General features: G+C 48.7%; 1 protein-coding gene across 2 annotated transcripts in view; it reads left to right on the top strand.

Moving 5' to 3' along the window:
* The window catches only part of LOC118211312 (low-density lipoprotein receptor-related protein 1-like), a 161,802-nt gene that overhangs the window by 43,636 nt on the left and 96,875 nt on the right, over window positions 1-21,291 (top strand). For both annotated transcript variants that reach the window (XM_035388439.1, XM_035388438.1), the window contains exons 3-6: window positions 7,734-7,871; window positions 17,699-17,818; window positions 17,919-18,047; window positions 19,840-20,103. In XM_035388439.1, the coding sequence (XP_035244330.1) occupies window positions 7,734-7,871; window positions 17,699-17,818; window positions 17,919-18,047; window positions 19,840-20,103 (651 nt within the window). The remainder of the gene's footprint in view (window positions 1-7,733; window positions 7,872-17,698; window positions 17,819-17,918; window positions 18,048-19,839; window positions 20,104-21,291) is intronic.

Here is a 21,291-nt window from a genome sequence, read left to right as displayed (position 1 = left end):
TGGGTCAAAAGGGTGTTGGTGTAAGCTGTGCGTGCTGGATTTCTGTGTGTCTGCAGCAGGTAAAAACACCCTGGAGGCATCTGAGAGAATGCATGTTTGACAAGAAGTAGCCGCTTGCAGTCAGGGATACTGTGATCTTGCTAGGTGTTCAGTGAGAGGTCTGTATGTGCGTTTGTTCCCCCCTCTACTACCAACACCCTTTTTTCCCGTGTGAATTAGCAGATGTATAGGGCCTGTATATTAGTCTGTGTAGAAGGGAGGGTTGCAGCAGTACAGATTTCCCGTGCCAACCTGTTTGTCCAGAGAACTTTTGTGAAAGGAAGGTTTTTTCTTTTCTAGGGCTGGATTAAAGGCTGTGGGTAGGTTCATTTCCAAAGCACAACTCTTCGATTTATATTTAAGAGGGGGGGAGGTGTCAGTGCTGTTGAATTTTCATAATCTCCATCACCCATTCTCAAGAATTAGTTTCTTTTCGCTAACACAATGTTGGTAGTTTTGGTCTGACCTCTGGTCACATCCTGGTGACTAACTGTAGTGTGACCACTGCAGCACACGTACTTACTTCATTGCATTTTGAGCCCAGAGGTGCTTGATGTGTTGTTTATACCCAGTAACCAGTTACATTTGGCTCACTTCATGATTTTTGGATTAGAACATTTCTCTCTGTCTGCTGTGGCGGACAAGAACATTTTAAACATATTGAGAACATATACTGTGTGGTGTCAGATCATTACAGTGGTGTCACTCTGGGGTGTGAAAGGTAACATTTCGTCACCGTTTGTCGTGGTTTTCCGCACGCAAAGCGACTTAAACAGATTGCGCAAGGCAGTCTGGTCCGCCACCATCAGTAATTCCTTTCCCATGGATCTTTGAAGGCGGTTTTTCTTGAGTCATCAAAAGCGTGTTTCCCCTGAGGAGAACCTGTGGCCTCTGAGGTTGTTTACTGCATTATAGGGAACCTGATTTGGCAAGAAGAGACCGGTTTGTGGTAAAAGTGTGTGATTAATGTAAACCGCATTTACACCTTTTGTTGCGCATTTGTGGTTAATCGTTAATTTCGAGATCTGCTAGCGAACCAGCGGCGTTCAACCACAGATGTATCTGTTCACAAAGAAAGCTGGTCACAGAGAGGCTTGAGGACCTGCACGGGGCTGTGGTGTGGAGTCCAGCTGGAGGGGTCCGAAGGGGAACGTTCGCAGTTCGCTGTGATTCACTCGCTGCCTGAGGAAGCCAAACTCCACTTGAGTCATGGAGCAAAAATGGTCGAGAACGGCTGACAGTCTTGTGAGATTCAGCTCAGCTTTAAATGGAGAGATAAAGAGTTGTGCAAAACTTCTGGAGATACAAAAAAAAAAAACCGAGACAGAATTGTTTCGTCCTTTCAGCAGTTTTCAACATAGTAGTAGGTGGAGCGAAGGCCCCTGGTCTTCCTCCTGAAGGCTGGCTCATGGACGCAGGTGTGAAACGGGTGTTTTCCAGCACCTGGTGTGAACTGCACCAGTCTTCTCTGCATCCAGGCCACCTACTTTGGTGGTCTAATGGTCAGAGATGGAGCATCTTGTAGCCCAAGGCATTATGGCTCCCATGTGATCCAGTTGGTCTGTGAAATGTCTTTACCCATGTAGTAGGCTGCCATTGGTAGTTTGGGAAAGACACATTAAAAATGAGGGCTATGTCAAAACTGAACGCCTCTTCAATGACATTTCACTCTGACAAACAAATTTAAATAGTTTCAGTTTTTGTTGGCAGATAGATATATGAAAGTAATGAGAAAAAGGGATGAAAAACAAGGGGAATTAAACTTTATAAAATGTTTCTTACCTCTGTCATATTTATTTCTGACATGCGATAAGAATGCGGTTGCTTTGTGGCTTATCTTTAAGCCGGGTCGCTGTTTCTGTTCTAATTTGGTTTTCCTCAAGCACAGCCCCTTAATCAATCACTGTGGCAGACCTGTGGAAGTTCATTCATTCATCAAGCCGGTGACGTGACACTTCATTGGACGATGATGATGAATCGCTGTGATGTTTTTCAGAGTTATGGCCAGTCTGTAAGCCAATTGTACAGAGGGGGGGGAAAGCTTTTGGTCCGTTTCACGATGGCGAAACCCTCATTTCTGGCATCACGCCAGCCCTGGTTTGGCTCTGGAAACCCGTGTCCCCGCTCACAAACACCAGATCCTGTTGCTGGCTCTTTTGTCCCTGATGCACATGTTCAGCATTGAGGGAAAGCCACCAAAACAGAAGAATTCATCCCTGAGCTGGATCAGTCACAGACCAGAGCTTTAGGTCACCAGCATGAATACACCCTCTGGGATGGCGGCTGGAACCTCTTTTTTTTTTTGTTCAACTTTACCTCATCTATTGTCGTCCTTCTTCAAGTCTAAAAGCACACCATAGTACATGAAAAAAATGTGCTGTCAGTTGTATGTGAACGTACAAGAGAATGTGATGATAAGAGGCCCATCTAGGCCCATCATTTACCTGCTGTCAAGACCAGGGGTCTTCAGCTACTTCCTCCTGAGGGCCAGACTCTTTCAGGAACTTTTGCACACTGTCCAAACACGTATGTACACCATTCATGAAACAACTCCCGAGTAAGTTGCTCCGTTTAGTCTATTGTGTATAAATGAGGAAGATGGCCTCCGCGCATAACTCTTGTTTATTATCATGTCGCGTGCGGAAGGTGTGCTGAGGCTGCGCAGGTGCAGGTCTGGAGAGTATCTGCGTTTCTGAAGCGTCTGCGGAAGTCTTCCTCCTCTTCCTCTTTGATCAAAGGGCTGTGGATTACGCGTACGGCGGGCCGCACCCCCCTTCCCCCCCCCCCCCCCTACGGGGCCCCTCCTCGAGAGCGCGTCAGAGTGGGTCTCCTCACAGGTCCCCGCTCAAGAGCGCCGCGGCGAAATACTCGCCCTCGCGGCCCGTGAGCAGACGGGCCGCTTGATCCGCCGCCTCCCTTTGAACGCACGAGGCGGAAGGCCTCGAGAAGGGCGAAGACGGGCCCTGTAATTTTGGGGGAAGAGCTCCTCTCGCCGCCGCTGGAAGACTGCCTGACTGCGAAGTGTTTTCATTATTTATTTCTGTATTCATTTGTTCGCGTTTCAAGCTTTCCCGAATTCACATTTGTTGCGCTTTCCCCACGAAAGCCCCTGCCTGCTAACTTTAGAATAAATGGCTGTGGGGCTCATTTTGTTTCCTGTTCAGGAGGTGAGCCCCCCCCCCCGTCTTATTCAAAAGTGGGTCAGCAGATGTCAGAGTTAGAGTTAGAGAGAAAAGCAGAGGGAGGGAAGTTGGAAAAGAGAGATAGAGAGAGAGAGAGAGAGAGGGAGGGAGGGAGAGAGGGGGCAGCCAAGACTAACAGTTTGGTTTTGCTTGCGTAGGCTGAGAGAGAGGGAGAGACAGACCTTTCGGACGAGCATTCAGTCGCTGTTTTTTGTGCTTTACGCAAATCTAAGGCCCCCCCCCTTAAAAAAATATATATATATATATTTTTTTACATAATCTGAAGTAGTGCTTGCTGCCCTTTGATATAAAGCCTGCAGTGAACTGTCTCCTCTCTGTCTCCCCTCCCCCTCGTCCCCCCTCGCCCCTCAGTCATATTTCAGCATACATTAACAGGTCCTTTTTGCTGACTGGTGCGGTGGCCGTCCGGGTATTTTCGCACATGCGATGCGTGCTTTGTGGCCCTTGTTAGTTTAACGAGTGAGCTGTGAAAGCCTGACTGGGGATGACTCAGAAGGACAGACGGTGACTGTGCGCCAGCAGTTTCCCCGTGTAATCTTTTAATAAGCCACCGAAAGATGTACGTGCGTGTACGTGAACGCACAGTTACAACATCGAAGGCTGTACAAATGGATTTGTTCTAGAAATTCTACCAAATCTACAATTAATCATTTATGGTCGAACATTGAATACCAGCATGTTGCTGATAAGAGTCCGTTGACCTATTCCATGCCACATCCTAGCTGAGCTTCTGAGATAAGAAAGCAATATTTAGACGTGTTGGGTTTTTTCGTAAAAGCACCAAGTAAAGAAGGCAGAGAAAGCCTGTTTACTAACAAGTACAGCTCAACAGAGGAATGCATCTAAAAGAAACATTTGCTGATTCTTCTTGCTCCATAAATTTATTCGGCGAAATGCAGCCGCTAGGTTTTGGCAGGACGTGTTTTTTCGGAGTTTACGCCTTAAAGACATTGATAAAATACTCTCAACCCTCAACTTCATAAAAGACGTTGCTTGAAGATTTTATCGTTTTGCTTTATTGCTCTCACAAATGAAATTATGCCATTAATTTAAGAATGGCTATCTCTGTGACATCAGCACTAGCATGCTAATTCATTTGACAGCAGGCAGGCTATCAGTCAATGCTTCTGTTTACTGTGATTTCTATAGTGATTTCCTGACTCCTGGCAGTAGGCCCATAACAAAATACACATCGGAGAAAAAGTGTCCGCAAAAAGATGGCGGCCAGCTCCGTTTGTGTGAACTAGCATAATAAATAAAAAAATTAGCATTTTAATAAGTTTGTCAAAACTGCCACTGTTGCTTTGTTTATTAGAGGTGGCATTTAATATGCAGCCGCGTAATGCATTTTTCTAATTGCATAGAAAAATATGTCAGGTGTGTTTACGTTAGTCTTGACCTCAGATGCTCTGTCTCTAGATCTCCTGCAAAGACCACGCCCTCAGAAGCTGGCCAGCCTTCTCTCACATCAGAGTGCCAGCCTGGTCTGGCTCGTAGTGCCTCAAGGTTATGAGCTTGGCAAAAGCTCATTGTTTTTAGGTCATTCCCAATTCCCTGTGTGCATTAAGGCTTTAGACGAGATGGAGCGTATGCACCAGACACTATAAAAAGACAGTGTTTATTTGTATACCTGTTTGTTTATTTAGGCTGTCTGTGTACACACACACACGCGCAGGTTTGGGGGAATCGGTGTTTGTAGACGCCTGCTCTGTGTTTGTAGACGCCTGCGCTGTGTTTGAGGACGCCTGCGCTGTGTTTGTAGACGCCTGCGCTGTGTTTGAGGACGCCTGCGCTGTGTTTGTAGACGCCTGCGCTGTGTTTGAGGACGCCTGCGCTGTGTTTGAGGACGCCTGCGCTGTGTTTGTAGACGCCTGCGCTGTGTTTGTAGACGCCTGCGCTGTGTTTGAGGACGCCTACGCTGTGTTTGAGGACGCCTGCGCTGTGTTTGTAGACGCCTGCGCTGTGTTTGTAGACGCCTGCGCTGTGTTTGTAGACGCCTGCGCTGTGCTCCAGGACTTTAGCGATTGGGTGAGAGACGGACCGTTCCCGACTTCCTCAAAACAACCTGTTAGTGCGAGACTAAACATTTATGAATCGAACCCGTGGCTTGAAAGGGCCCGATAACCCTGCCCCGTCGAAGCGGGCGGAGCCGCCCCCCTCTGTCTCCCCGCCACCCGGGACAGCGCCTCGTCTGGAGGGCCGCCAAGGGTCCCGCCCCCGGGCCCGGGCCCGGCCCGAGACACTGCCTCCTTTTGTGCCGCCGCGGCTCGGTTCCCCGAGATCAGACGTGAACTCCGGAGCGCTGCGATTTTCACATAATAATGTTTCCTGCCTTTGATTTGGGCCCCTGCGCTCTACGGCTGCGCGGCGCGGCCAGACGCGGGGCGAGGAGGCATTTTGCAAAACTGCAATTAAAGGGTTCGCCTTGTTTCTGCCCCGGGACCGGAAACCGGAAACCGTGGAGTTCTTTTTTCGGTCTTATTTGCCGTAAACTAAACGTAAATGGTAAATGGACTGCATTTGTATAGCGCTTTTATCCAAAGCGCTTTACAATTGATGCCTCTCATTCGCCAGAGCAGTTAGGGGTTAGGGGTTAGGTGTCTTGCTCAAGGACACTACGACACGCCCAGGGCGGGGCGTGAGCTCAGCCTGCGGGTGCCATGTGCCCCTTTATCTGCCATGAGTTCTGAACCAGATTTTACTTTTTTGGTGCGGGGAAAAGAGTATTACTGGAATCAAATCCTCAGTGTTGAGGCCTCTGCATAATTAGCTTTTCTCTTTCGCTTCTCTCTCTCTTTTTTGCTTCGCTCTCTTTTCTTTAGCGCTATACATGTCCGTTTTAAAGGTTCGCATGAGCGGTGTTTTTATTATTCTGTCATAAGCATAATTACGATTCACGCGGCCCTCTCCACACAGCTACCGCTCGAGTGCACGATTTGGTAGATGAAACGTAGAATGTGTGTGCAGCATGGCCTCGGTCTAGCGTGCATGTACACACATACGCGCGAATGTCGACAGAAAGCTTGCTTTTGTCTAAATGCAAAGCGGAAAAACGTGGTGAGACATTTCATGGCTCGGCAACGCAAAAGATTTGAATATTGATGTGCTGTTGGAACAACAGGAGTTGGTTGAAGAGATTCTTCATCATAATGATGATGAATGGGTGATAAGTACAAATGACGTGACTTAGATGAATGGAGCAGATGTTCTTTATTCGGGTTCTTAATCTTAGTGGGAAAGAACAGGCCAATTCCGTACCATATTTCCCTGTTACTGCTGAAGATTTGTTGTCCTATGTCCTCATTCAAGTATATGCGTGCGTGTGTATTTGTTCATTCGTTGCTAATTCAAGTGTTTGTTTTGTGTTGGGTCTCACAGATTCAGTCACGTATCTATGTGTGTGTATCTGTGCGTACATGATAATGATTGTGAGCATGGCTGTGTATTTTCCTTGCTGACTCAGGCTGATTCATTTATTTCTGTGTGTGTTTGTGTTCATCCTTGCTGATTCAGGTGCATATGTGTACCTGTGCGTTGGTCATCAGTGATCTGTGTGTGTGTGCGTGCATGCTCACGCGTGCATTAGTGTTTGTGTGCTTATGCTCGCTGATTCATTTGTGTGTGGTTTGTCATTTTTTCTTGCTGATGCGTGTGTGTGTGTGTGTGTGGTTTGTGTTTTTCCTTGCTGATTCATTTGTGTGTGTGGTTTATGTTTATCTGTGCTGATTTGTTTGTGTGTGAGTGGGTGTGGTTTATGTTTATCCTTGCTGATTTGTGTGTGTGTGTGTGTGTGTGTGTGGTTTATGTTTATCCATGCTGATTCATATATGTGTGTGTGTGTGTGTGTGTGTGCGTGCGCGCGTGTGGTTTATGTTTATCTATGCTGATTTGTGTGTGTGTGTGTGTGGTTTATGTTTATCTGTGCTGATTTGTTTGTGTGTGAGTGGGTGGTTTATGTTTATCTGTGCTGATTTGTTTGTGTGTGAGTGGGTGTGGTTTATGTTTATCCTTCCTGATTTGTGTGTGTGTGTGTGTGTGTGTGTGTGTGTGTGTGGTTTATGTTTATCCATGCTGATTTGTGTGTGTGTGTGTGTGTGCGTGTGGTTTTTGTTTATCCTTGCTGATTTTTGTGTGTGTATGTGTGTGTGTGTAGTTTATGTTTATCCATGCTGATTTGTGTGTGTGTGTCTGTGTGTGTGTGTGTGTGTGCGTGTGGTTTATGTATATCCATGCTGATTTGTGTGTGTGTATGTGTGTGTGTGTAGTTTATGTTTATCCATGCTGATTTGTGTGTGTGTGTGTCTGTGTGTGTGTGTGTGTGTGTGTGTTTGTGTGTGCGTGTGGTTTATGTTTATCCATGCTGATTCGTGTGTGTGTTTGTGTGTGCGTGTGGTTTATGTTTATCCATGCTGATTCGTGTGTGTGTTTGTGTGTGCGTGTGGTTAATGTTTATCCATGCTGATTTGTGTGTGTGTGTGTGTGGTGTTGCAGGTCCGCACAGTCGGGTGTCCCGCTGCCCTCCCAATGAGTACCAGTGCCTGGGCACAGACCTGTGCATCCACATGAGCAAGCTGTGTGACGGGGTCCACGACTGCACCGACGGCTGGGACGAAGGCCCGCACTGCCGAGGTAAAGCCCCTCCCCCTGACACACACACACGCGTGCACAGACACACACACACACGCACTCACACACGCGCGCGCACAGACACACACACACACTGTCACACGCACTCTCACACACACACACACGCGTGCACACACACACATGCGTGCACAGGCACACACACACACACTGTCACACGCACTCACACACACACACACACTGTCACACGCACTCACACACACACACACACTGTCACACGCACTCACACACACACACACACACACACACGCGCGCACAGACACACACACACACTGTCACACGCACTCTCACACACACACACGCGTGCACACACACACATGCGCGCACAGGCACACACACACACACACACACACACAGTCACACGCATTCACACACACACACACACTGTCACACGCACTCACACACACACTGTCACACGCATTCACACACACACACTTTCACAAGCACTGACACACACTGTCACACGCACTCACACACACACGCGCACACACACACAGGTACACACATACACACATGCACATGTACACACACACACAGGTACACACATACACACATGCACATGTACACAAACAGGTAAACGTATACACACGCACATGTACACATACACACACGCACATGTACACATAAACATGCACACACACACAAACAGGTACACACACACACACACAAACCCTCACACTCACTCACTCACACACACACTGTCACACACACACACACGCTCTCATTCCATCACACTCAAACACACCCTCACCCTGTCAGACACACACTAGCCTGACCTATAGAGTGTTCAAGTCCTGCTCACCACAAAAAAAATGACTGGATCTAGGAAGTGGTTTCGAACAATATGATTTCTTATAGAGGAAAACTTAAAAAATCTGTTCTCCTCATGAGCAAACAGTTACACAACCACTGTCTCCAAACAATGTGTTTTGCATATCAGTTGATTGTAAAAAATCTATATATTGTAAAAAAATTTCCCCAGATTTACGATATTGTTAAAAACTACACAGCAGGCGTCATCGAGCTCTCTCTGACAACAGAAATTGCCGCAGAGAGCTCGATGACATGAACCTCGGTTGTGTAGTTGGGGTGATGGAGTAGGAAGGGAGTCATGTGATCATATGCCAATTGTTGCAAATGGAAAAAATCAAATAAAAAAAAACCAGAATGAATGTAGTTTGCGATTCCTTAGAAATGGGCAATCAGCTGGCTGTAAGGAAACGTCTCTGACAGTAGACCCATCGGTTTCGCGGGTGCCTTCGGCGGGACGCCCGCCGCGCCTCGGTGCCGAACGGAGAAGGGCGCGCCTGCCTTTTCCGCCGTCGTCGGGCGAGCCGCGCGCTCCTCTCCCTCCCCGTCGGGCCTGCCCCGCCCCGCCGCGCCACGCCGCTCCGCTGTAGGTCAGCTGTAACGAGCTGAAAGCCCGCCGTCTCTCTCCCTCCCCTACCAGCCTTTCGGCTGCAGCTGCGCAACGGGCCCAGTGCTCACCTGCAGGGATCCTCAACTGCTCCGACTCCCTGTTATTTCACTGGATTCTTCGCAACAAAAAAAATACGCGAAATATTAAAAATAACATATAATATAAAGTGTTAGCGCTTATGACGGGAATAAAATCTCTCGTAATCTCGCAAAAATGGTCGTGCGCACCCAAAGCAAACAGTTGAAATAAGAAAAATTTCAGACAGGAACTTCCTTTGCATATTTATCGAACCCATGAACGCAGACGCGTTTGGGAGGTGAACTCCTTCGTCTGGGCACAGAGCCAGGGGTGATGCCCATTGGCTGTGGCATCGCCCAGGGATGGAAGGGTAGCGGTCGGCCGGGATGACGGCGTCTCATCGCCCACCGGCGACCCCTGCTGGACGATCGTGCGCCCGCAAGTTTGAAATCCTGTGGAACATCTCCACAGTAGTGCGACTGCGTCACTGTGAGCACTACTACACATCCTTGGCTTTCCTGGGGTGATACTCCCACCTGGTTGCCATGGTGATGGCTAAAATATTGATAATACTATCTGCTGGGAGTTTCCATTCGTGTCCGACTCTGACCCCTCATTCTGGGAATACCTGTTGTTCGTCTGAAACTTTCCGAGTTAGCTTGGAGCCGGACCAGGGGGCCGCTCCATTTTCCGGCCAGGGAACACAACCCCGAGACCGATGACCTAGAGAACATGCTGTTATTTGTTTTTTATTTTTTCCTTTTTTGTTTTTTTTCTCGATAATTACCGTCATTGTTGACAGGGAGGACGGCTGGAAGTGGAATGTGGGAGGTTGGCATGATATCTCAGATTGATATGGTTTCCTCATCTGTCTGATAAGAGAGGACATGCATGGGCTGGTGTTTGTCCATGGTGAGAATGAGCCAGAGAAGGCGTGCGTCTACGCGTGTTTACGTGAGTGTTTGTTTGTGTGTAGACACGTGTGTGTCTGTGTGTGTGCGTACGTGTGTGTGTGCGCGCATGTATGTATATGTCTGTACTTGTATGTATGTGTCTTTATGTGCGCGTGTATGTGTGCGTGTGTGTGTGTGTCTATGTATATGTCTGCGCATATGTATATGTCTGTGCGGATATGTACGTGTCTGTATGTGTGTGTGTGTGTGTATGTATGTGTCTGTATGTGCGTGTGTGTGTGTGTGTATGTGTGTGTGTATGTATGTGTCTGTATGTGCGCGAGTATGACCGTGTGTATGACCGTGTGTGTGAGAGTGTGTGTGAGTGCGTGCGTAGGTGCGGTGAGTCAGTGTCCGTGTGTCTGTTCCCTCAGCCCAGTATGGAGCCCCTCCAGTCACCCCCCCCCCCCCCGTCACTTCCAGTCAGTGTTGGGCCATCGCAGCATTTTCAATGGAAAGGTTGTGAAACGCAGAGGTGCTGCCGCGAAATGTCCGCCTCTGCTGCTGATCACAAGCAGATGTGGGTCCTGCACTCATTTCACTATGGAGAGGGGGGGGGGGGGTCTGTTACTTAATATAAAGCCGGCGGAAAGTCAGCAGCCAAGTGTTGTAGGAATGTCAAATATATATATATAATATTTCATATACCAGTTATTCCTCCGGTGTCTGTGGCATGCCTTGGAATGGAAAAAAAAAATGGACTCTTTTTTTATGGGTGGATACTGGCATTTTGGTACATCCAGTGGTATGGAAGCTAGCCTTGCAGGGTGGCCCCATTTGCAGTTCTCAGTGCCCAAGCACACATGCCTTCATTAAAGGAAGGTTATCAAAGCTATTAAAGAAAAAGCGGATCGCATGCAGCAATTAGGGAATGCTTTTTTATGTTCGTCACTGACAGTCGAAAGACAAATGAAATGGATAAAAGGCAGTTACGCAATTTTAAAAGTAATTTCTAGTGCGACTTGAAGAGAGAGACTCTCTGTTATTCTTAAACTCCATATCCCATGGTGCCCGCATATGTTTGAATACAATTCCTTGCGAGTCAGACCGCGTGGCCGGCGGTCTTCCCAGAAGTCCTCTCTGCCTCGCCGGTTTCCTCGTGCGGTTCGGACGCGCCGAGGTGCTGATGCGCGGGCTCAGGATGTCGGGACCCCGTGTAATCGCCCTAACTCGCTGAAAAACAGACGCGGGACGCGGAAACGGAGGAGGCGTTCGGGGCGCGGCCCCTGGGGCCCGAGCGGGTCCTGAAAGGGCTCTGTGATCGGGCCCTTTGCTTGGGCTGGGGGCGGGCGGGGGTGCGTTTGAGCTAGCGGCGGCGCGAAATGAGCGGGCAGCGCCCGAGCCGCCCCACAGGGACCGCCCCACAGGGAGGACTATCGCTGCTCTGTCTCACCGGGCTTTGGAGAAGGCCCAGCTGTGCGGGGCTTGGCAGGGCTGAGCTCTGGGGTTGTGTCGGGGGGGGCGGGGGGGGGGGGGGGGGGGGGGGGGGGCAAATGATGGCCAAATTGGAGGCTTCTCTCTCTCTCTCTCTCCCTCTCTCTCTCTCTCTCTCCCCCCCTCTCTCATGAGACACTAGTGGTAGTGCAGAAAAACAAGTGCACATTTGACAAGCGATATTAACACTAAATATTAAATATAAGAAACTGCTGAAAATGAAAACCAAAATTCATTTATATTTATCGTTTTATAACTTGTGTATCTGATAAAAATAGATGCAAAGCATGGACGTTACACATATCTCTCTTTCACTCTTTCGCTTTTTCTCTGCTTCTCTCTCGCGGTCTCTCTGACTCTGTCTCTCTTGGGGCAGCTGCTCGGGGTGAAGAGGGGGTGGGTCTCCTCCGTATCCCCCCGCCCCCCTCAGAAGTGGATAATTGGGGGAGAGCAGAGAGTCGCGTATCGTCCCCACAATAGCGGCCTTGACGATTGAGCGGGGCCTTTTAATCCGTCCTCAGTGGCCGCTCTGTTTACTCCACGTGCTGCCGCTCGCTCGCTCGCTCGCCCCCTCGTTCGCCCGCCCGACCCGGCCCCTGTCACTGCCAGCTCCTGGGGAGGCCCGGCCTCAATGCTCGCCTTCATTGGTCGGTGTGGAGCGTCCGTGCGAGTGTGTGCGTGCGCTTGCGGGCGTACGCGTGTCTGCTTGGGGTGGGCTTGGTTCCTGAGCGTGTGTCACGGAGACTGGCTGTGTGTGTGTGTGTGTGTGTATGTGTGTGTGTGTGTGTGTGTGTGTGTGTGTGAGTGTGTGAGAGAGCATGTATCATGGAGACTGGCTTTGTGTGTGTGTGTGTGAGTGTGTGTGTGTGTGTGAGTGAACATGTATCATGGAGACTGGCTTTGTGTGTATGTGTGCGTGTCTGCATCCATTGTTTCTGTGTATAAGTGTGTGCATCTGTGTCCAGTGTTTCTGTGTGTGTGTGTGTGTGTGAGAGCATGGAGACTGCGCGCGTGAGTGCTTGTCTGTGCATGCGTGTGCTTGTGCGCATGCATCCATTGTTCCTCCGTGCGTGTGCGTGTGCTCGTCTGCGCGCGTGTCTGTCTGTGAGCGCGCAGTCAGGACCGTCTGAGCGCTTTAGCAGAGAGCGGCGGTGTGTGTGCGCACGCGCTCAGACCACCCGGCGCCTGGGGCCCGGCCGCTCCGAGCCAGTCTTTCCACTGCAGACAGTGGCGTGAGTCACAGGTAAAAAACCCGCCCGGCCCGTTCCCGTAATCGCCGCCAGCCGCATTGTCACCGCGACGGCGTCTGGGGCGCACGCTAAAAAAACTGCACGTTCGCAAACGGCGGGGGAGGCGGGGGGGGGCGGGGGAGGCGGGGGTGGCCGATTGACGGGTTAAGGTGCGCTTGAACAGAGATTGCCATCGTGTTCGGATTTCTGTTCTCGTTGCCATGGGACCAAATCATTTTTAGTGATTTTTTCAGTGGGGACCTTTTGAAGGACACCTTGGTCGATGTTACAGGTTGCGTTGGGTCCGCACAGTTCCAGAAAAATGTTTTGACAGCTTTACAGAGAACAGTCTCTACTAGGGATGCAAATTTTGTGCAGTTCTTTTAATCGACCAAATGAATCGACTAATAATGATTAACTGATAAGCTTAAAATCTCGGCCGACTATTTGGCCTATGAAAAGAATGACTCCAAACAGGCCTATTAATTAATGAGTTGTATATGGCAGTTTTATGAAGACGTGCTCAAAGGAACATTAAAACAGGATTTGCATTGTGTATGAGGGCCATAACGGCAAGAAACTAAATTATACTAAATTATTATTAAATCTCCACAGGAGAGGAGGGACCACTGACATTTTTTATTGCAGGCTGGCTGAACTGCGATGGTGACAAAAGATGTTGCTTAGTAATGCTTAACTTCGTAATGAACAAGTGAACCGCTTTAGTTGTTTTTTTTTTTTTTGTCTTTCCGATCTGCGCTTCTAGCCGCTAACTTGGCCTTATAATGAAAAGAACATATCGATCTATTCGGTACTGTGAATTGTGTTCTGCAGCGCAAGTGGGTTGGCTATTCATTTAACAAAATAGAAATAAGTTTCCCACTTTGTAAAGCAGGCTTCTCGATGTGCAGCAAACAAAAGAGGAAAGTAAAGGCATAAAATAGAATGCAGTGCGGTGAAACCCAATGAAAGCCCGCTAATAGGCTACATTCCTGAAGGCTGTAACGTATAGCCGTAACATGAACAACACGGCCTGTATGCCATTACCTAACCTTACAATTACCTACATTACATTACATTACATTACAGGCATTTATCAGACGCTCTTATCCAGAGCGAACTTACGTTGTATCCATTTATACGGCCGGATATATACTGAAGCAATGCAGGTTAGGTGCCTTGCTCAAGGGTACAACGGCAGTGTCCTACCTGGGAATCGAACCTGCGACTTTTAGGTTACAAGACCAACTCCTTAGCCATTATACTACACTGCCGCCGTACCTAACAGTACCGAGGCGTTTTTGTTGAGCAGTATGAGTAAACATCCAACCACTTGACCGCTGACATGTTTTGTGTTTTGATAAGATGGCCAATCAACACCATGGCCTTGTAGTGTCTATGCGATTGGCAAAAACACATCACATGGAAGCTGTACGACCTTGCTTCTAATTAGTCTTAGGTCTTATCAATAGATAGCGGCGGTGATGTTTTTTTTTCCCTGGAAGCATTTCACACAGCCTCTTATGCTTGGATGTTTACTACCGTATCTGGCCTAATTAAAGAAAAAAATGAGGCAGATACCACCGCATTCGTACCCAGGTTCATACAGGTCTTTTTTAAAATGACTCCTGGGTGTGGCCTAGTGGATGTGGCCAGCCTGGGGACAGCCTGCCAGGCCTTCCTCTCACACCTCTCATCTCTCCATCTTTGAAAGGAGAAGTGTGGCTGTCGTCAGTCAGGTCTATTAATAACGTTGGTTTAGGGGCTGATTCGGTGCTTCCCGCAGACCCCCCCCCCCCGGTCTGTGGAAAGAGCGCTGTCCACGCGGACCTCTGACTCACCGTCAGACTGCGAAGCCTCGGATCATCAAGCTCCAATTGCTGACTTGTTTCTTTTTTTTTCCCCTTTTTTTTATTTGTCACTTTAAAAGCAGTACCCTGTAACCCGCGGAAGGCGTTGTGAAAGGCGTCTGGTCTCTCCGCCGCCGCTCGGCGGGTTTCGCGACCGCCTCGCGAAACGGCTCCCCGCCCTCCATCGAATCGCGCTTCTGAACCGCGCTTGGAGCTTTGAAATCCCCCCCCCCTCCCCCCCCGGGTTCGGCCGCGGGCCGACGTGAAGCGACACCTGAGCGCCAGACGCCGCCCGGAGCCTGACCTTCGCCTCATTCGCTGCAGCCGTGCGCTTTTCGCGAGCTGAGTCACACTTCCCTTCGCGACTTTTCCGTTATTTACGGGCTGCCTGAGGTGAAGGACGCGGCGGCGGCGGCGGCGGCTCGGGCAAACGCGTCGCGGTTCAGCTCGCTCAATTTGCGTTATGAAACTAGAACGAAAAAACTGTTTAGCGTTTTCTCATTTACTGGCTTAAATTCCCAGCAGGTCTCACCAGTCACATAAATTATATGAATATTGGGCTGTTTTCAGAAAAACTAAAGAAAAGGAAAATTGAGAATATGAACACTCAAATGAAAGGTTCCTGTTTTTTTCCCTGCACTCCCTTGGCTCACGTAATCAATTGGCTAAGCTTGGGGTATCCATGTTGAGAGCTTTATAGCCTTATAGTGCTGTAGTGACTGGCAAAGCTGGCTGCAGTTGGACGTGTAATATTTAATATACCGTGGGAGTGGGATGAAATTCAGATCCCGGATCAGTTCAAGCAGTGTTTAATGTCATTATTCTGCTTAGGATGGCCCCGGGCCCTGACTCTGCATCGGCCATAGGGGGGAGAAGATGTTTGGTGCTGCAGAAGGTGTTTGCCTCACTTGTGGTGAGGTTGGGTTGATGTGGGACAGTTTTGGGGTGGGTGAGAAATCAGTGGATGGGGGTGAGATGGGGGATGAGAAATGGAGATTTGCCTCTTGACCGTGAACCCTCCTCTTTGGTGCATCTGTGGGACATCTTTGGGAGTCTGGATCACTCATTTTGTGATCATGGTTCTGATCTAATTGCCGTTTTTGATCAGCCTGGCGTTTGTTGTGTTGTTGTAACTGACTGGATGCGCCCACCATTCTGAAACAGGTCCGTTCTACTGTACGAATACCAACCAAAAAATGTGTCAAAAAGGCCAGCCCCCATGCTTTATTCTGTGTGAAATACCTGCTGAATGCTCAGCGGTAGCTATTTATAGGCACAGCGTACGTCAGCGGAGGGAAACTCCTAAGTGTGTGTTTATGCCTCTGCGTGTGTGTGTGTGTCTGCCTACCTGTCTGGGCCTGCACAGACACCTGCACGTCAGCCAGCCTCCTCTTCCTGGTAGTCGGGCAGGAAGGCGTGCTGTGTGGCCTGCTTTGATGTTGTCTGCTTTTTTTTTCCCCCTCCGGTCTGTGATGTAAGTGTAACCGCCGGAGGCTAGCGCTAGGTCGCGCGCTCCGTTCTGCCGTTTCTCTGTGAGTGACGGTCCGCTCGATGAAGCGTACGAAACGCTTTGAGTTGGCGAGCAGGCCTTTCGCGGCACAGATTTCTCCCATTGCTCCGCTCCCTCTTGCTCTCTGTCTCTCGCACGCCATGTCTATCCCTCTCGCTTTTATCTTGTGTCTTTCAGCTTTGACACACTTTCTCTCTCGTTTTCTCTTATGCCCCTTTTTTAACTGTCAGATTTCCACAAAACAGCAACCCTCACCCCCAGCAGGTAGCGCGAGGCCTCGAGCGTGCTCACTGAGCATCAGGGGGGCATATCGAGTGCCTGCAGCATTCTGGGAACTGTAGTCCCTCCAGGCCCTGTAAGCCCGAATGCGCATCTGGCTCTGGAATCGGTTTCCGCGGAGCGGGCAGGTGTGCGCTTATCAGCACGGCGACTGCGAGCAGAGCTCCAGCGTCAACATTAGACGGCCCGCCATGCCAAAGATCGTTTAGATGGGGAGCAGATGTCTCCTGTCCCTGACTCCTCCTTCATTGGTGCATCGGTCGGTGGGAGAGTCTGGGGGGTGGTTTGTTGTGACACGTTAGCGACTGCCTGCGTGCCATGCCCCATCAGTTTAAAAGCATGGGTCGCCCGGGTCACCCATCCCATCTGCGCATACTGTTGGTGGGGGGGGTGGGGGGGGGTGGATGGGTGGGTGGACGGAGTAAGGGGGGGGGGGCATTGATTCATTAGCAGGCCAAAGCAGACGGTGTTCCCGTGTGGATCCCCCTTCACAGTCCTGTCCAGGCCAACTGCCAATCCAATTAATTTACTGGGGTTCTGGCCCTATGCCCGTATGGTGAAAATGAAGGAGATTGTTATTTATTTATTTATTTGGTTCGCTATTTGCAGCCCTTGAGACCGGCAGTCCTTACTAGTACCCGCTCACCTTGAAATTCAGATGTCGTTGTTTGGGCCATCTAGTGCAGTCAGAGTGGGATCTCTGAGATTCACAGGCTGCCATTTTATGAAAACCGGCAAAGAAATAGCATTCAGTTTTGTTCTTATTTGGGTAACACACAGAGACAGACAGTGTATTACCTGAAGTGGGGAAAAAAGCCTTTCTGAAGATAGGGCTGGTTAGATAACGGTATTGAACTGCCAGCACCATCTTGAGGAAGGTGTCACGTCAGCTGACGTCCATGCATTTGAACCTAACAGCGACAAAAACCGAATGTTACTTTCGTGGCTCACTGAACTCCGTTGTGCTGTGCTTTTACCGCGGATTCATTAAATGTCATTATTTTGCAGAAGGTCAAAATATTTTCTTGCCGCTGATGTTCAGTTGCCCTGCCAGCTGGGGATTTGTCCTGAGGTCGCGCGGCGCTTGACCACACTGTCCCCGCTCTTTCCCCTCTGCAGAGCTCGCCTCCAACTGCACGGTGTTCAACTGCCAGTACAACTGCTCCCCGACCCTGGCGGGACCCATGTGCTACTGCAAGAGCGCCTTCAAGATCGGCCTGGATGGCAAGACTTGCGAAGGTGAGCCCCTGGCACAGGCTCTCAAGGTACCGCTATCCCTCCTCCCAGGCACCAGGTGGCGCTGTGATTTATTGAAATTATTTTTTTTTTCTCCTTTAAGATTTTGACGAGTGTACGGTGTATGGGACCTGCAGCCAGTCCTGCACCAACACTGAGGGCTCCTACACCTGCAGCTGTGTGGAGGGCTACCTGCTGCAGCCGGACAACCGCTCCTGCAAGGCTAAGAATGGTAACGGATGCATGCTCACACACACACACATACACATGCGCACATACACACACACGCATGTACAAACAGCCAGGTCACATAGAAACGCCTGGCAGAAGCTGCTATTGAGGGATGATATGAAATGTCGAAAATACAAATTTAGAAATGGATCAATTCAAAATGAAAAAAAAAAGGAGTTTGTGAGAAGTTATGCAAAATTTAAAAACTGTGGGAAGAAAAGAAGACAATCTGATTAAAATCTCTTTTTGCATGATCCATTTCTAAATTAGTATTTTCGGTCTGGTATATTGCTGTGAAAACTGAAGCATTCCAAACGTGTGATACTACAGATGTATAATTTGCAAGGTGTCTGTAATTAGAAAATTAGAAAGGTAAGTCAATCTAGTGAACTGAAGGCACGGGAAGAGACGATTGTATTGGAAAAATTAGACTAAGAATCAATTGAATGCATGCTTCAGAACCCAGCACCATTGTTGATTTGTGTCAGTTCTTAAATAAGATACCATTTCGGAAGTGTTCATTAAAAAGCAGCCAGACAGACACAGACAGACAGAGTTAAGCTGTGCCCCCACGCCCCCTTCATCTGTAGAATTTATTACAGAGAGACAGATAAGCAGACATCCTGTCTAAAGCAGGGGACTCCAGCACTGCTTCTGGGTGTTATTTTATACCCAAGACATTGGGTCAGGCGAGTTAGCTGTGTTGTAATCAGTTGCTTTAGTCCATCGATTAAGTATTGAGTACCGTCAGAAACAAACAGACCTTGAGGCTTTCCTGGGCCACGGTTGGGAAACTAGGGGACTCAAGGAGGGAACAGACAAGATAATTAGATCTCTTATTGTCGTTTATGTAAAGGATTTAGGATCTAGCGAGTACGGTTTGAGCTATCAGTTTCAGCATTCCTTATTACATTCAGTGGACTATCCTAGTCTTGTATACCGCTAACAAATCTCAAGCTAAAGCTATTGATGACTTTCGCCATGCAAGCAACTTCAAGCAGTTCTCCAGCTGTGATCCTTGGAGAATGTTGTGCCTCTCAAACCAGCCTCCTCACTTTGCGCGAGGGCAAGAGAGGCTTGCATCTTCTTCCAGGCAGGTTCATAAAAGATCCAGTTGTGTTAAACTTAATTATTGCCCTCATTGTGGAAATGGGTATTTTTAGGCGTTTAGCTATTTTCTGACCTTCTCCATGTTGATGGATGACTAACTGCGTTTGGCATGTTTGTCACCTCATATTTATACCCCAGGGAAACAGGAAGTCATGGATGACCACATAAATGTTCCTATAGACTCAGCTAAACTTAATTAAAGGTCAGATTTCTCTTGTATTTTGAGTGCAAGATCAAGCTGATAAACAACAATGACAAGTGCCAACAATTCAGGAGGGAAATATATATGGCCATCTTCTTTGGTCTTGATATTGTTTCTCAGTGCTTGTCAGTTATGGCTTTCTGTGTCTCCCTAACAAAGGAGGTTTAAATTGCAATGTGACATCATAAACAAAGGATTAGAAAATAACAGAATATGACTTTGTTTTCCTGGAGGTGAAAATCTGCCTTGTGCTTCAGTTCTCATCTTAAACTGAATTAACAGTACACTGAAAAACTTCATTTAAAAAAATCGAGAAATTGATTCCTATTTAAATATAGACCTTCACTCCACCTATTCTGGTCTATAATAATCTATTCTGATCCAGTCTATATTTATATAGTCTGAAAAACCATATACATCACTTGGAACATTTGCAAGTGTAAAGTTTGAAGCTGACCCGTTCTCCCCCCCCCCCGTTCAGAACCAGTGGACCGGCCCCCGGTCCTCCTCATAGCCAACTCCCAGAACATCCAGGCCACGTCCCTGAGCGGCACCCCGGTCCACAGCCTGCTGTCCACCAGCACCAAGCAGACCACCGCCATGGACTTCCTGTACGCCGAGGAGACGGTGTGCTGGATCCACGTGGGCGACACGGCCCCCGGCACCCAGCTCAAGTGCGCCAAGATCCCCAACCTGAAGGGCTTCACCGAGGAGAGGACCATCAACATCTCCCTGAGCCTGCACCGTGAGTACTGTCTCCTCCATCCCTGAGCCTGTCTTTGAGCTCGTCCCTGAGCCTGCACCGTGAGTACTGTCTCCTCCATCCCTGAGCCTGTCATTGAGCTCGTCCCTGGGCCTTTCCCTGAGCTCGTCCCTGAGCCTACACCATTAGTACTGCCTCCTCCGTCACCTGAGCTCGTTTCTGAGCTCGTCCTCCCAGAGCTCTCCACCGAGACGGATTGCCGTCACGATCGGGGAACGTGGCGCGCATGCAAATCGTGCGAAAAAAATTCCCACGATGCACTGCAACGAATCAACACAAACTGGCACGCTTTGGCAGCTGAGGCATTGTGTGACAGTCACACACGCATATGGCTCGTCGCTTCACCTCCACGTGAGAAATGTGTAATGCGGCAGGTTAGACGGCTCTGGGGAACGCAAAGTCTGAGTGTGTGGCCTGTTACTCATGATGACACGGTGTTTGTCTCCCAAATCTTAGCATGCAGGGTGAAAGGGCCCAGCTCCACCATCATATTATTATTATTATTATTATTATTGTTATTATTATTATTATTACACTTTTATTTTTTATTTTATTTTTTATGTATTGTTTTTTTAGATTATTATTATTGATATTGTTATTTTTTATGAATAATAATATCACTGTTGAGTTTTAACACATTTTTATTTCATTTATCTTTTTTTTATAACTAATTCATTTCCCGAACACACGCAGAACATCGCGCATATACACACACGCTTTCACGCGTACACGGAACGCACGCAAAACATCACGGCATCACACACACGCAGAGCATCGCGCCTGTAGGTCGCACATACACACACAGCATCGCACCTAAATGTCACGCACGCACACGCCGGCTCGGGCGAAGAATCCCAGCTGTGCGGAACAGAGCTGCGAGTTTTGGGGAGGGGTGAGAGTTAAACTTAATGATGTTATAACTACGGGCCGATCCCATTGGCCGAGCCCGCGAGGCACGGACACACTGAGAGCGATGATCGTGGCCCAGAAGAAGCGCAGAAGAGAGGCCCTTTTCAACCAAGCAGGAAAGAGCACTTTGAGTGGAGGGAAAGAAAAACATCTGTGTGGAACTTAAAGGTCGCCTCCCCTCTGTGTGATATTTATGGTACGTCCTGAATTCGGAATTCTCTTACACAGGGAATCAACGCTGCGCATATTTCCCATTCCCGA

Source organism: Anguilla anguilla, chromosome 13, assembly GCF_013347855.1.
Source record: "Anguilla anguilla isolate fAngAng1 chromosome 13, fAngAng1.pri, whole genome shotgun sequence".
NCBI lineage: Eukaryota > Metazoa > Chordata > Actinopteri > Anguilliformes > Anguillidae > Anguilla > Anguilla anguilla.
The sequence above is the reverse complement of the archived record's forward strand: the minus strand, read 5'-3'. Positions and strand labels throughout refer to the sequence as shown.